A 12,108-nucleotide genomic window follows, 5' to 3' on the forward strand; every position below is an offset into this window, starting at 1 on the left:
ATCAATGATCCCTCACCATTCTTGATGGATGCTTCTCTAAATAATTTTAAAAGCCTCAGAGAAGAGGGATCCTACAACTCAGCAGTCAATGTACTCTCATTATGAATATTTTGGGCACTGCAAATACAACTGAAAGCAAATACATATATTTACTGTACCTCATTAATGACTTGATTGACTTTCCTCACATTTTCAAAGCCAACATCTTGAGGTCCCAGAGTGTAGCCCTTGGCTTTCATGTGTTCATAGGCTTCTTTATATTTCAGCTATAAGAAGTACAAAAACACACAGAAACTAAATTTGATCATGATTCTGGCTACACCGAAGTTCTGACAGCAATTTATGCTGTATAAAGAGACAGATTTTTAGAGATAAACAAGTGAGATGTAGCTGTATCAGAGTTAAATACACCACACATCATAATTATTTTTCCCTTTATCCTACAGCCCCAAATTAATAATATAATACATTTTTCTTGCATCTAATACAGTATTTGCATAATGCTGAGGAAATTTCTATTTTGATAGTAAAGGCCCAAGCTGAGAGTCCCTTGGCCGGGGCTGCTGATCATTGCCATGGTGTGGAAGATGATTTGGAAGGATTTAGACCCTGACTTACATTGCTGCCGATGTGCTGGGCGTGCTTGGCGTGCTGGAAGTTGGGAGTGTCCGTGGGAAGGCTGTAGCCAGTGGGCAGAGCATTCACACCAGCCCAGCGATACAAATTCTGCAAGAGCAGAGAGAAAGACTTTGTACAGCTGTCAGCAATACTTGAGGGGAAAATGCCTCCACCCCAGAAACCTCTGCATCACAAGCGGCAAAAGATTTCCCCCATGTCTGGGGAAAAACTCATTAAAATGCATTTTTGTAGCTTGAATGAAGATATTTTCCCACTCTCATTTCAGAGCAGTGACATGCAGCTTCACCTGAAAAGCTAAAAGCAGACAATTTGGTTTTTCAGTATCACAAGCTCTGTGGAGCCTGAAATTCTGTACTTACCTCACTCTGTATTTTGTTTGCATTGTATGCCCGCTCCAGATCCACTGTTTTATCAGTGGGGATCATCTTGCCTTGGACATTCTTCTTGTAATCACCACGATAGACAGCCTGGGAAAGAGAAAAAGTCGTAATTGTCACATTCTCTCACAGTGTGTTTTGTTTGCATACAATGGGAATTGTTCCTTTAAAAAATAGATTAAAGTTTTTTGGCTTCAGGCAATTAATGATTTTAGTGACTATGTCTACAATGAGGTGTAGATAATCAACAATGATTAAAATTAAATTATTAAAAACATATTAAAAGTCCCATTTCTAAAGCTGGTGAGGTAACAGCATTGGGAATATTGGCTGGAAGGTGAGAGAAACACTTACTTCACTTAAATTCAATGCACTGATCACATTCTGGACATAGACAGGAGTGTCTGTGACCACAGTGAAGTCCTTCTTCATTTTTTCTGCCTTAGATTTGTACTTAATCTGCAGAGAGAAAGCAAGAGCTCTAATTGCTAGGGCTAGTAATTGTTAATTTAATTTATTTATTATCATATTTACTACACTTACTATTCATTTCATCACTGAGCTATTTTATTAGTGAACCAGGATTGAAACAGAAACATATCGGAACTATGGCTTCTTATTTAATGACTCCTTCAATCAAGAAGGATAAATAACATTTATTCCACTACACCTGGAGTGGAGTAAAGCCACAGTGGAGTGAAAGAGAAGACTAAGAAGCAAACCCAGGGTTATCCACTCACATCACTGCGAAGGTCATAGGCTTGCTTGGCATGCAGGATTTCAGGAGTGTCCCAGACAAAGCAGCCAATGCCTTTCAGCCAGTTCAGGTCATCCTTGTAGATCACCTAAGGAAGCACAGAAAGAACCTGTAAGAATTCCATCAGGACCTAATCCCTTATTTCTAAATCACTCCAAAACACAACTATCAAATGATGGCAAGGAAGGTTTCTACCACTTTGATTTGTTTGTTTGTTTGAGAAAATCAAAACAATTCTTTCTGGAATTTAAATAATTTTTGTTCAGTTTGCTTCAATTTGGGCAATAAATTAAAAAAACAATGATTTTTTTAAAAAAACTAACTACCTGCACCTCCTACTGGGCTCTGATTTACTGCCAGATCCTACTCCTGGGCTGACCTGCTCAAGGCAAGTGTGTAGAAGCTGTGCCCAACCAGGATTTTCTCAGACTTCCAAAGTTTCCACACCTCATGCAACCAAATAAAGGACAATTTACAGAGAGGGTAGAACTGTAATGTTATGACCCAAATGCCTGCACTATTAACACTGAAATTATTGAAATTGTTGCTCAGAGGTTGTGGACTCACCTTCCCTGGAAATGTCCAAGGCCAGGTTGGACAGGGCCTGGAGCAACTTGGGATAGTGGAAGGTTGTCCCATGGCAGGGAGTGGAACTGGATGAGCTCTAAGGTCCTTTCCAACCCAAACCACTCTGGGATTTTCTGATTCTATTCAAATAAGCCCCATCTCAATGACCCATTTATTGCCAAGTGTCACAAAAATGAAGTCAACTGGAAACTTCAGAGCGCTCCAGCGAGATTATTGCTGAATAATTTCGTCCAACAGAGCACAAATGAAGGAAAGCTCTCAAAAGTGAGCCAGGAACAAGTGACTTGGGGACTTACATCACTGACTTGGTCGGTGACTCTTCTCACGTGGGTGTTGACCTGCAGGTCTGGCAGGCACAGCCAGTCGTGGAGCCGTGTGCGATAATCGATCTCGCTGATCTTCTTCTGGGCATCCTTGGCTGAGATGATGTCCACCATGTCTGGGACAATGTGCACCTTGGCTTTGGTCTTCTCATAGGCCTCTTTGTACAGACGCTGTGGAATCAAAGTTAAAGTTCAGTTTCATAAAGCTGAAGAATAAATTGTTGATAAACTTGCAGGAAATCATTGCTATTTTCATGGTATGTCAGTGGGAGAGAGATCACTTTGGCTCTGACTAAAATTTACATCTGGCATGCTCTAGAAATAATTTGCAGACCTCAACAAGGGAGGTAAAATGTGATTTGCTCAATTTTCATTGTGCTGAGGAGCTAAAAGAAGGCAGATGATGATTTCACCCATATTACACTAAAGGTTTGGCCATGCAGGCAATGCAGTAATTGAGTTAAAATTTAAATTTATGGTTGTATTCTAGAGTTTAGCAAATACTGCTCACTGCAAAGTGCAGGTGAGAATGGGAGGTGAGGATCAAGGTAGGAGGATTCCTTAAGTGGCTGCTACTGAGATGAGCATGGCTTTACCAGGAAAACACACATCCAGAACCAACACTTACATCAAGGTTGAGCTTCCCAACTCTGAGGCACCTTTCTGTGTTGGGATCATCCTCAACACCTCTGGGGAGGGTGTACAGGGCTTTGAACTTCTCATATTCCTCACGGTATTTGACCTGAACACAAGCAAAGAAATGCAACAATTAACTGACTCCCATGAGTCACTTGTGGGTTTGGAACAAAATTCATCAGCATTAAGCAAAAAGTTGAGTCCAACAAGTAGAGAAAGGCTTTAAAGCGGGATTTTAGTTTTCTGTTATATCTTAAATGCAGAAGAAAGCACATCATAACAATCACATTGTAAAACAACAGCTGAGTAGAGGATTTAAAACATAAATAGATGTAGAATAAGGCACTTATTTATTTTTCCAGTTGTTTCATTTAAAGAGATCTGTGGAGTGGTCTCTCTTAAGTCTAACTTCAGTAAAGCATAAGAAGTTTTCTATACTTTGTAAGCATCATTTAAAGATTTTTTGGGTTTTTTTTCTGACCTGGATGCTCATGAGACTTGGACTAGAAAAACCCTGACATTTTCAGTTTGGATTACTATAAAAACTGACTTTTTTTTCCATAAAAGCCACAAAGGACTGTTACCCAAATGACTATCAGAGAAAAATCATTATCTACAGATATATATATTACATCTCAATTAAAAATGGAAGGAAAATTAAAGTGTTAAAATACTTATATCTATAGTAGATGCAAGGCATGAAGGATTTAATTGTTAAAATATTTTTAACCACTGCAGTGATTAAAAAAAATTAAGAATTTAATTCACTTACAATGCTTGCATTGTGCTTCAGTTCTTTGGCACGTGCCAAGGCTACAGTATCTGAGGGCAGTGCATAGCTGGTGGCCTTCACTTTATCCCAGGCCTTCTTGTAGAGATTCTGTGGGGAAATAGAAAGTTGTGTGAGTGGAAAATTAATTGTAGATAATTACCAACAACCAATAGAAATCAAAAGCCCTTCTGCTTCTATTTAGACACCACTTAATAAAGTATTGTAAAGAAGATATTAAGTGACACTTAATATCAAGTGCATGTAAAGGGTGACAAAAATCTTTTCTAACTATTCATGTCTATTGTCATACCAGGTTTTAATTTTGTTCAGGTGCAATTTTATTCAGGAAACCTATTTATTAATCCAGGTGTTTTGCCAAGACTGGCATTACAATTGGAAAATATGGCCCTTGCCTGAAACACAATATCTCCCCCAAGCTCAAGCAGTGCAGAGGGCCAGCACTGGCTTTGAGAAGCTCCTGGTTTGGATGTGTGTCTTCAAAGAGTGAACAGACAAAATAAAACAAAGATCCCACATTAAAGGTCCTTAAGAGAAAGAAAACTGTGTATAAATACTTACATCACTATAGAGGTGTTTCAAGCTCTGAACTCTTTCTGAATCCACCGTGTCAGTCACAGTTGTGTACTTGTCCTTAGTTTTGTGGAATTCCTCCTTGTATTTCACCTGGAGGAGGAAAGCTGGGTTTAGTGAATTGTTTTAATGCTCAGCAGGACAATCCTGAGCAGGAAAGGTGGGGACTTACCTCACTGGCATTGGCAGCACTTTGCAGAGCAGTCACATAGACAGGGGTGTCTGTAACCACACTGAAGTTCTGGAAGTTCTCCTTCCCTGCAGAGGTGTATTTTATCTAAGGACACAAAACCAACAAAACACTCGTTAGTGCTGGAAATGACCTGGAAATCCCCTGCCAACTTCCTTTAAAATCACATCTGGACAGCTGAAATTAAAGATTATAGCTCGGTTAAGATCAACTCTGAAAGTGACAGGTCATTAAATAGAAATATTTAATATACAGCCAGTATGGACTAAGGAATAATGAAATTAAAAACCACAGCTGTCTTTACATTCTCCTAAGTTTTCTCCTCCTCCAATAATACAAGTGATGTCTCTACAGAAGCAAGTCCAAGACTGTATTTTCACAGTTTAAACAAAATATTTCTGATGTAACAGGAATTACTTCGTTCAGCTCTGGACTACGACATGTCAACTCCAGTGAATCATAAATGGAAGAAAAAAAACCACATAAGTATTTATTTATTTAAGGAAGACTTACCTGGCTCTGCAGGTCATAGGATTTCTTAGCCTGTAGGATTTGTGGAGTATCCCAGACATAACATCCAAGTCCCTTCAGCCAGTTTAAGTCATCTTTATACACAGACTGCATGGAACAGAACATTAGGTTAGGAAGAAATTTGCCTTCTACCAATTGAACCAAGGAATTCTGCATCCTACTAAGCCAGGCAATTCACACACCCTCAGATTTAATTGGGAGGGTTGGTTGGCCCAAGCTGGGACACCACTGACTGCAGAATATCAGATCACAATTCTCTCACCTGGGGGCTGATACAACCCCAACAAACAAGGGGAATTCTTTTCTAGACCCACTGGATCCAGAAGGATTCTGGATGCTGTCCTGACCCCTGTGCTAATTTCAGCATTCCCAATTACAGTAGATAAGGATCACCGCAGTGATTGGTACTAGGAATCCAAGGCCACAGTTATTAATTTCATATTTAAGTATTGCGGAAAATACTTGGGGAAAAAATTATGGGAAAGGCTATAATGTCAAACAAATGGGTTCAGTAAGCTCCTATAAGTTTAGAAGGGCTTGGACAATGTTCTCAGGCTCCTGGTGGGATTTTTGGGGCATGCTGGATGACCTTGATGGGTCCCTTCCAAGCCAGCCTTATCTATGGCTCTGAATAAGTGACAAACATACATCACTCAGGATCTCCTGGGCTTTCCTGGCGTGGATGACATCGTTCTCCTCAGGGGAGCAGCTCCACTGGTGGAAGTAGGTGCGGTACTCCAGGTCACTGAGGATGTACTGGCACTTCTTGGCCAGGACGTGGTTCATCATGTCAGCTGGGATATGCACATTCTTCTTGGTGTCTTCATAGTTCTTTCTGTAGGCCAGCTGAAAAGCAAAGATTGGGGAAATGTGAGAGGAAATCAGAGCGAGTTTCTGTATAACTTTGGATTTTGGACTAAAAGGTGACAGCATAATCTGAGATGTGGTCTCTGGATTTAGTAGCTAAACTGCCATGGGATTTAACAGGATGGAAATCTTAACTTGGATATTAATCATCTTTTATTTTGTCAAATTTCTGGAAGGACAACAATTACCTTCACTTCCAGTTTTAACAGCTGAAAACTAACAAGTCTTCAGGATTAAAAAACTCATGCTCCACACGTGGTTTTCATCTAATTAAAGATAGAACATTTGGGATTACACTGATTTTGTGCCCTGCATGACATGCTGTATGTGCAGTGCTGACAACAGCAACACACCAAATGTGCATTTTCTTTTCCAGCTCTTAAATTCCTATTTCAACTCAACATCTACACTTTTATTTGTAGAGGAAATGAATCCCACATGGTATTTTTTACTGCTCAGATCCTTAGACTGAAACAGAAAAAGGGGGGTTTTTGCCTTACTGTAGTATTACAAATAGCTGAACAAATCCCTTCTCAATCTCCTAAGTAATTTTAAATTCAATTATTCAACCCACATATAAAAATAAGCATTCAAGAAATATAAACATGTTGAAATAATTTTTACTGATATTATTGTGGATTTATGTTAAGGTTGGGCTTGATCTTGGAGGTCTTTTCCAACCTTAATGATCTTGTGATTCTACAGCTCAATTAAACTTTGCATGATTTATGTTTAAGTAATGAAATAGTGCATTTCATCAGTGAAATAAATGGTGAAATAAAGGAAATGGAAAATATTCCAGACTCATTCATTCCTTACCGCGCTTCTCATTTTCTGGAATTCCAGGGAGTGAATGACACTGGGGAAATCACCAATATCCTTCCCAGCCAGGTAATGGCCCTTCAGCTTCTCGTATATTTCCTTATATTTAAGCTGAAAAAATATTCATGTGGAAATATTAATGTTCATTCTTGACAACAAATGGGGGGGGGGAAGGGAAAGAATGGGAAATCCCTCCTGACCTCACTGTTGATGTGGTTTGCATGTTTGGCTCCCACAAGTGGAACATACTTCTCATCCAGAGTGTATCCAATGGGCTTGCTCAGCTCCCAAGCCTTCTTGTAATGTTTCTAGACAAGAAAAAGCATACACAGATTTAATGAAAAAATAATTTTTATTTCCCATTTATACACACATGAGATATGACATGGAATACAGAATATTTTTACAGGTGGTTCCCAATAAATTAAATGGAGAATGTTCATTTTGAACAGTCATTCAGTAGAAGGCAAACAGGACAAGTGTTCACTTTAGGTAGCTATCTGAGCACAAATTTGAGCTGATTTCTGCTTTGGTTATTACATTTATACCAGAAGGGTACTAAAAATATCCAAAAGATAGATATGAGCTCTGGTATAAAAGTGCAGTATAGAATTGAGATTGATAATTTTATAGATTATCAAAATTGTGAAAAATCTTTAAGAACTGTTGGTGTTTATTAAAGAGACATTACTGTCAATGGCACTTTCCCAATACTTATTTTGTTAAATATTAAATATATTCACCTTCAGATCAAATTATGAAGTGCCTACTCTTATGAATGAGTAAACACATTTTAAAAAAATTGAGGTTTCTCATTAAAATCAGTGAGACTACTCAAAAGTAACTGCCAATTATGTAAATCATCTACAGTTTTCATTTCTTACACAAAAAGTAAATGTAAAATTTATCAGTAGTCCCCAAAGATATTATTGGATGGAATGATATTTAATTTTGTCACATCATGACAAAACCAAATGACTTCCAAGCACCACACAGCTGTCCTTTGAGATCACTTCAATAAGGAAAGAAATCATCCTGATTCTAGTGATCCAAATAGGAAAGCTGAAGAAAAAAGGGATTAAGTAACCTCCCTAGTGCCACTACTGAGAGTAGAACAGTTCCTCAAGTCCACCCCACACTTCAAAGGTTGATATTTGTGGGATCTCACCTCACTCTGGAGCAAGGCCATGTCTTTGGCGTGGTGCAGAGCAGGAGTATCATCAGACCCAATGTACTGGCCTTTCTCCTGGTTAAATGTTTCTTTGTATTTTAGCTACAAAAGAAATCAAACACACTGTTAATTCCATAGGAGAAATACATTTTTCCCATTAGTCCATCTATTAGTAGTAGACATTAATTTTCTTGTGTCATAATGTAATAATGTTGTGTAGGACATTTCAACCATTGTAATACACAGGTAAACATTACTGTGTCACCTCAAAATACACATGATATTCTTGAAAAATTTAAGCTACTGCTCAGCAAATACAGTTTAGCAACACCAGGAATTCCATGAACTGTTCATCAAAAACAGGACTCAGTCTTCTGTAAGAAAAATCTCTGCCAGCTCTAAGTCAGGGGCATGCCATATTCTTCTACAGGAAAATGTTAAATTATTTAGGCAGCAATATTGTGCTGTTCATTCATATCACTTCTTACTAAACTTGTTCACCCCAGGAAAGCCTGTTATTAATGAGGTGCACACAAAAATATATAAGGTTAAAACTAGTATAGTTAGCAAAAGCAATTAAATAATCTCCTAATTCTTCTATATGAAATTTATTTTTAAAAAAAGGTACATACATCACTCTGATTGACAGAGTTCATCTTTGCCAAGGTGATCTCAGGAGTGTCAACCACACTGGTGTATTTGGAAAAGTTCTCCAGGGCTTCTTTTGTGTAAGCTCTCTGCAAAGAGGAGAAATGATGTCATAAACACTGTGCATGAGAAAGAAGTGCCAACTGTGGAGCTGCTGAAATATTTTCTCTTACCTTGTTTATCAGTTCTTGTGCATTCTTAACCTTCTTATGCTCCACTGAATCGAGAGGGATCCAACCACAGCCACGGAGCCACTCCAAATCAGCTTTGTAGACGTTCTAAACCAGAAAGACAATGCAAAAGGACAGAAATTATTGAACTCGGGATGGATTATGTGCTGTGGGCAACAACCTTAGGCCAGATCCAGAAAGGACCTTATAGGGCTGCACCATCACTCACATCACTCTGGAGGTCGTAGGCCTGCCGGGCGTGGATCACATCGTTCTGGTCAGGGTGGCAGGTCCACTGGTGCAGGTACTGGCGATACTCAACATCACTGACCAGGTTCTGGCCCTCCTTGGCTGCCACAACTGCCATGGCATCCGAAGGCATGTGGATTTTGGACTTGGTTTTGTTGTAGTCTGACTTGTACAGCCTGTCGTTCTGGATCTCGCCCGCGTGCTCGTACCACACCAGCTTGGGGTCATCCCTCATCTTGGCAACTCCCACGTAGTGACCTCTCTGCTTGACATACTCAGCTTTGTATTTCAGCTGGTGGGAGAGGGCAGAAATACAGAGAAAATCAGCACAAACTGTATCCACTCTGGTTTTAACCTGGGAACAGCTTCAGCTTTGTCAACACAAAGAGCAGATCAGACAGGGAGTTCTCAAATGCAGCTTTACGTTTTCAGCACATGACCAGATAAAAATCTGGTCACAAACAATAATATTGCTTTGTATAAGCCTTCCTGTTCAAAATACAGCATTTTCTGGTCTAATATCATCCCCATTTTTAGTAAAAGATATTGTTAACACAAGAGGAAAGACTTGCTAGAAAATGTTTTCTAACAAGCACATTTACTCTCATTTTAGCAACAAATTATTTGGGATTGTCTGAAGAGTGGATGCTTATTTATGGTACTTACATCACACTGTTTTGACAAAATGTTTATTCCAAATAAGAGTAATGGAATAATTTCAAGATCCATTATGTAAATGTTAAAAATTAGAAGTGTGTACTGGCCTAGAGGTTTTGATATGCCAAAAAGTGAAATCAGAGCCATATATGTTATAATCATAGTATCACTTCAAATTTTACACTTTTTTTTTTAATTTAACACTTATAAAGTATGGAAGTTCAGCTCAGTTGATTTTGAAAGGACTGTTTCTGGAGAGAGGGAATGTGGAAGGAGTCTGACCTTCAGCACTAGTATCTCCAAACCCCATAATCACAAAGATAACTGAATTATTTGGAGGACATAGTGGAATTCACAGGCCACAAAAAGTCTGGATGTTACCCCCGATGGAAAGCTTCTTAAGTCTGTTTGGGAATTTTCAAGGCCTTTAACATTCCATCTTCCAAGCACTCGTCTTCCTAATGAGAAGAATCATTACCTCACTTTGGACATCACTGGAGTGCTTGGCATGAGTGATCTGCACCGTGTCAGGGGGCAGGAGGTAACCAGTGGCTTTTTCTTTCTCCCAGCTTTCCTTGTACAAATTCTGTAGGAAATAAAAGTGATGAGGAATTCAACACTAATACAGTGATAAGGATTACTGTATGTATGCAATTTATACAGAAGTATAAGGATAACAAATCCTTCCTTCAGATTGTTAGCAATAAGGCAGGTTTTCTAAATACCTCAAAAATGTGAGTAAAAGCTGTCAAGGAGAGACCACGCACCTGATTTAGAATTCTGGCTGCCTCTCGGGCCATGTCCAGCTGTGGTGTATCTGTGAGAGTATAATTTGTCTTGGCCTCATTCCATTCTTTGCGGTATTTAATCTAGGACACAGAAAGAAATTACTGCCTTGTAGCATCCCCACAGAACTGGGAAAACACCATAATTTGCACATAAAATAACAAACCAACCCCTGAATTGGCAAGGCTGGTAGACAAAGCTCATTAAATACAGAATCTCAGAAGTCAAATGACATGGAGAGCAAACTTACATCACTGAGGATTTCAGTGCTATTCTTTGCTGTGACATAATCAACTCTGTCAGCCACAGGAGTGAACGGGAGAGTTTCAGCTTTTGTGCGGTACTTCCTCTGTACAAGAAAGAGAAGAACAGATTACCCTGGAATATTTGATGCCTACTACAGCAATTCTGAATAGATGCACAAGACAAGGAAGTTCTCATGGAGGAAAACCTCTCCATACACAATAAATGTTGTGAAAATACTGCAGTTGCATTTTTCATTTGAAAAAAACCCTCATTGTTTAAACCATTTGAAATACTTCGAGTGACATATACTCCTGAAGAAAATTTTAGTATTGAAAAACATTTGTTTACCTCACTCAGGAGATCTCCAGCATATTTGACATGCTTGACTCCAAGGGAATCATTTGGCAACCATCCGATTCCCCGCAGCCATTCCAAATCAGCTTTATAAACAGCCTGGGAAAACAAAAGAGGGTCCGTGCTCTTAGCTACCCTGGTCCATGCTCTTAGCTACACTTCCCTGCACAATCCAGCAAGATTCATAAATAACAGAATATAATCCAGTGGTTGAAGGGGAAGCAGTAGTTCCAACATGAGCACTACATCTGAATTTATTGTCTTTCAACCATTTATAAGTGGCCTACACTTTGCAACTCTAACAAAGAGCAAGATGAGTTCCCTGAATTCAGGAACAGATTCCCACCCCTTAGAGCTGAAGCAGAACAAGAAGAGGCAATACAGGACTAAGTTAAGGGGTGTTTTCAGGTGAACTTACATCGCTCTGGAGGTCGTAGGCTTGCCTGGCATGAATGACATCGTTCTGGTCGGGGAGGCAGATCCACTGGTGCAGGTAGTGCCGGTAGTCGGCGTCGCTCACCAGGGCCTGCCCGTGCTTGGCTGACACAATGGACATCATGTCCACTGGCAGGTGGCACTGGGTCTTCTGCTTGGCAAAGTACTTCTTGTACTCTCGTTCGCTCTGGACTTTGGCCACGTCCAGGGCAAACTGGATTTTGGAATCTCCCTTCGCGTTCGGCACTCCCACGTAGTGTCCTTTCTGCTTCTCGTGCTCCAGCTTGTATTTGTACTGG

At 39.6% G+C, this 12,108-nt stretch overlaps 1 protein-coding gene across 1 annotated transcript in view; it reads right to left on the minus strand.

The window, feature by feature from the left end:
- Positions 1–12,108, minus strand: part of NEB (nebulin) — a 97,113-nt gene that overhangs the window by 40,500 nt on the left and 44,505 nt on the right. The window contains exons 73-95 of the mRNA XM_064435573.1: positions 11,793–12,104; positions 11,369–11,473; positions 11,025–11,123; positions 10,756–10,857; positions 10,467–10,574; positions 9,312–9,623; positions 9,086–9,190; positions 8,897–9,001; positions 8,262–8,366; positions 7,294–7,401; positions 7,091–7,204; positions 6,053–6,250; positions 5,387–5,491; positions 4,856–4,960; positions 4,672–4,776; positions 4,093–4,200; positions 3,313–3,426; positions 2,658–2,855; positions 1,757–1,861; positions 1,371–1,475; positions 999–1,106; positions 619–726; positions 159–266 (exon numbers count right to left, since the gene is read on the minus strand). Coding sequence (XP_064291643.1) covers positions 159–266; positions 619–726; positions 999–1,106; positions 1,371–1,475; positions 1,757–1,861; positions 2,658–2,855; positions 3,313–3,426; positions 4,093–4,200; positions 4,672–4,776; positions 4,856–4,960; positions 5,387–5,491; positions 6,053–6,250; positions 7,091–7,204; positions 7,294–7,401; positions 8,262–8,366; positions 8,897–9,001; positions 9,086–9,190; positions 9,312–9,623; positions 10,467–10,574; positions 10,756–10,857; positions 11,025–11,123; positions 11,369–11,473; positions 11,793–12,104 — 3,042 coding nt within the window. The remainder of the gene's footprint in view (positions 1–158; positions 267–618; positions 727–998; positions 1,107–1,370; positions 1,476–1,756; positions 1,862–2,657; positions 2,856–3,312; positions 3,427–4,092; positions 4,201–4,671; positions 4,777–4,855; positions 4,961–5,386; positions 5,492–6,052; positions 6,251–7,090; positions 7,205–7,293; positions 7,402–8,261; positions 8,367–8,896; positions 9,002–9,085; positions 9,191–9,311; positions 9,624–10,466; positions 10,575–10,755; positions 10,858–11,024; positions 11,124–11,368; positions 11,474–11,792; positions 12,105–12,108) is intronic.

Source organism: Passer domesticus, chromosome 10, assembly GCF_036417665.1.
Source record: "Passer domesticus isolate bPasDom1 chromosome 10, bPasDom1.hap1, whole genome shotgun sequence".
Taxonomy (NCBI): Eukaryota; Metazoa; Chordata; class Aves; order Passeriformes; family Passeridae; genus Passer; species Passer domesticus.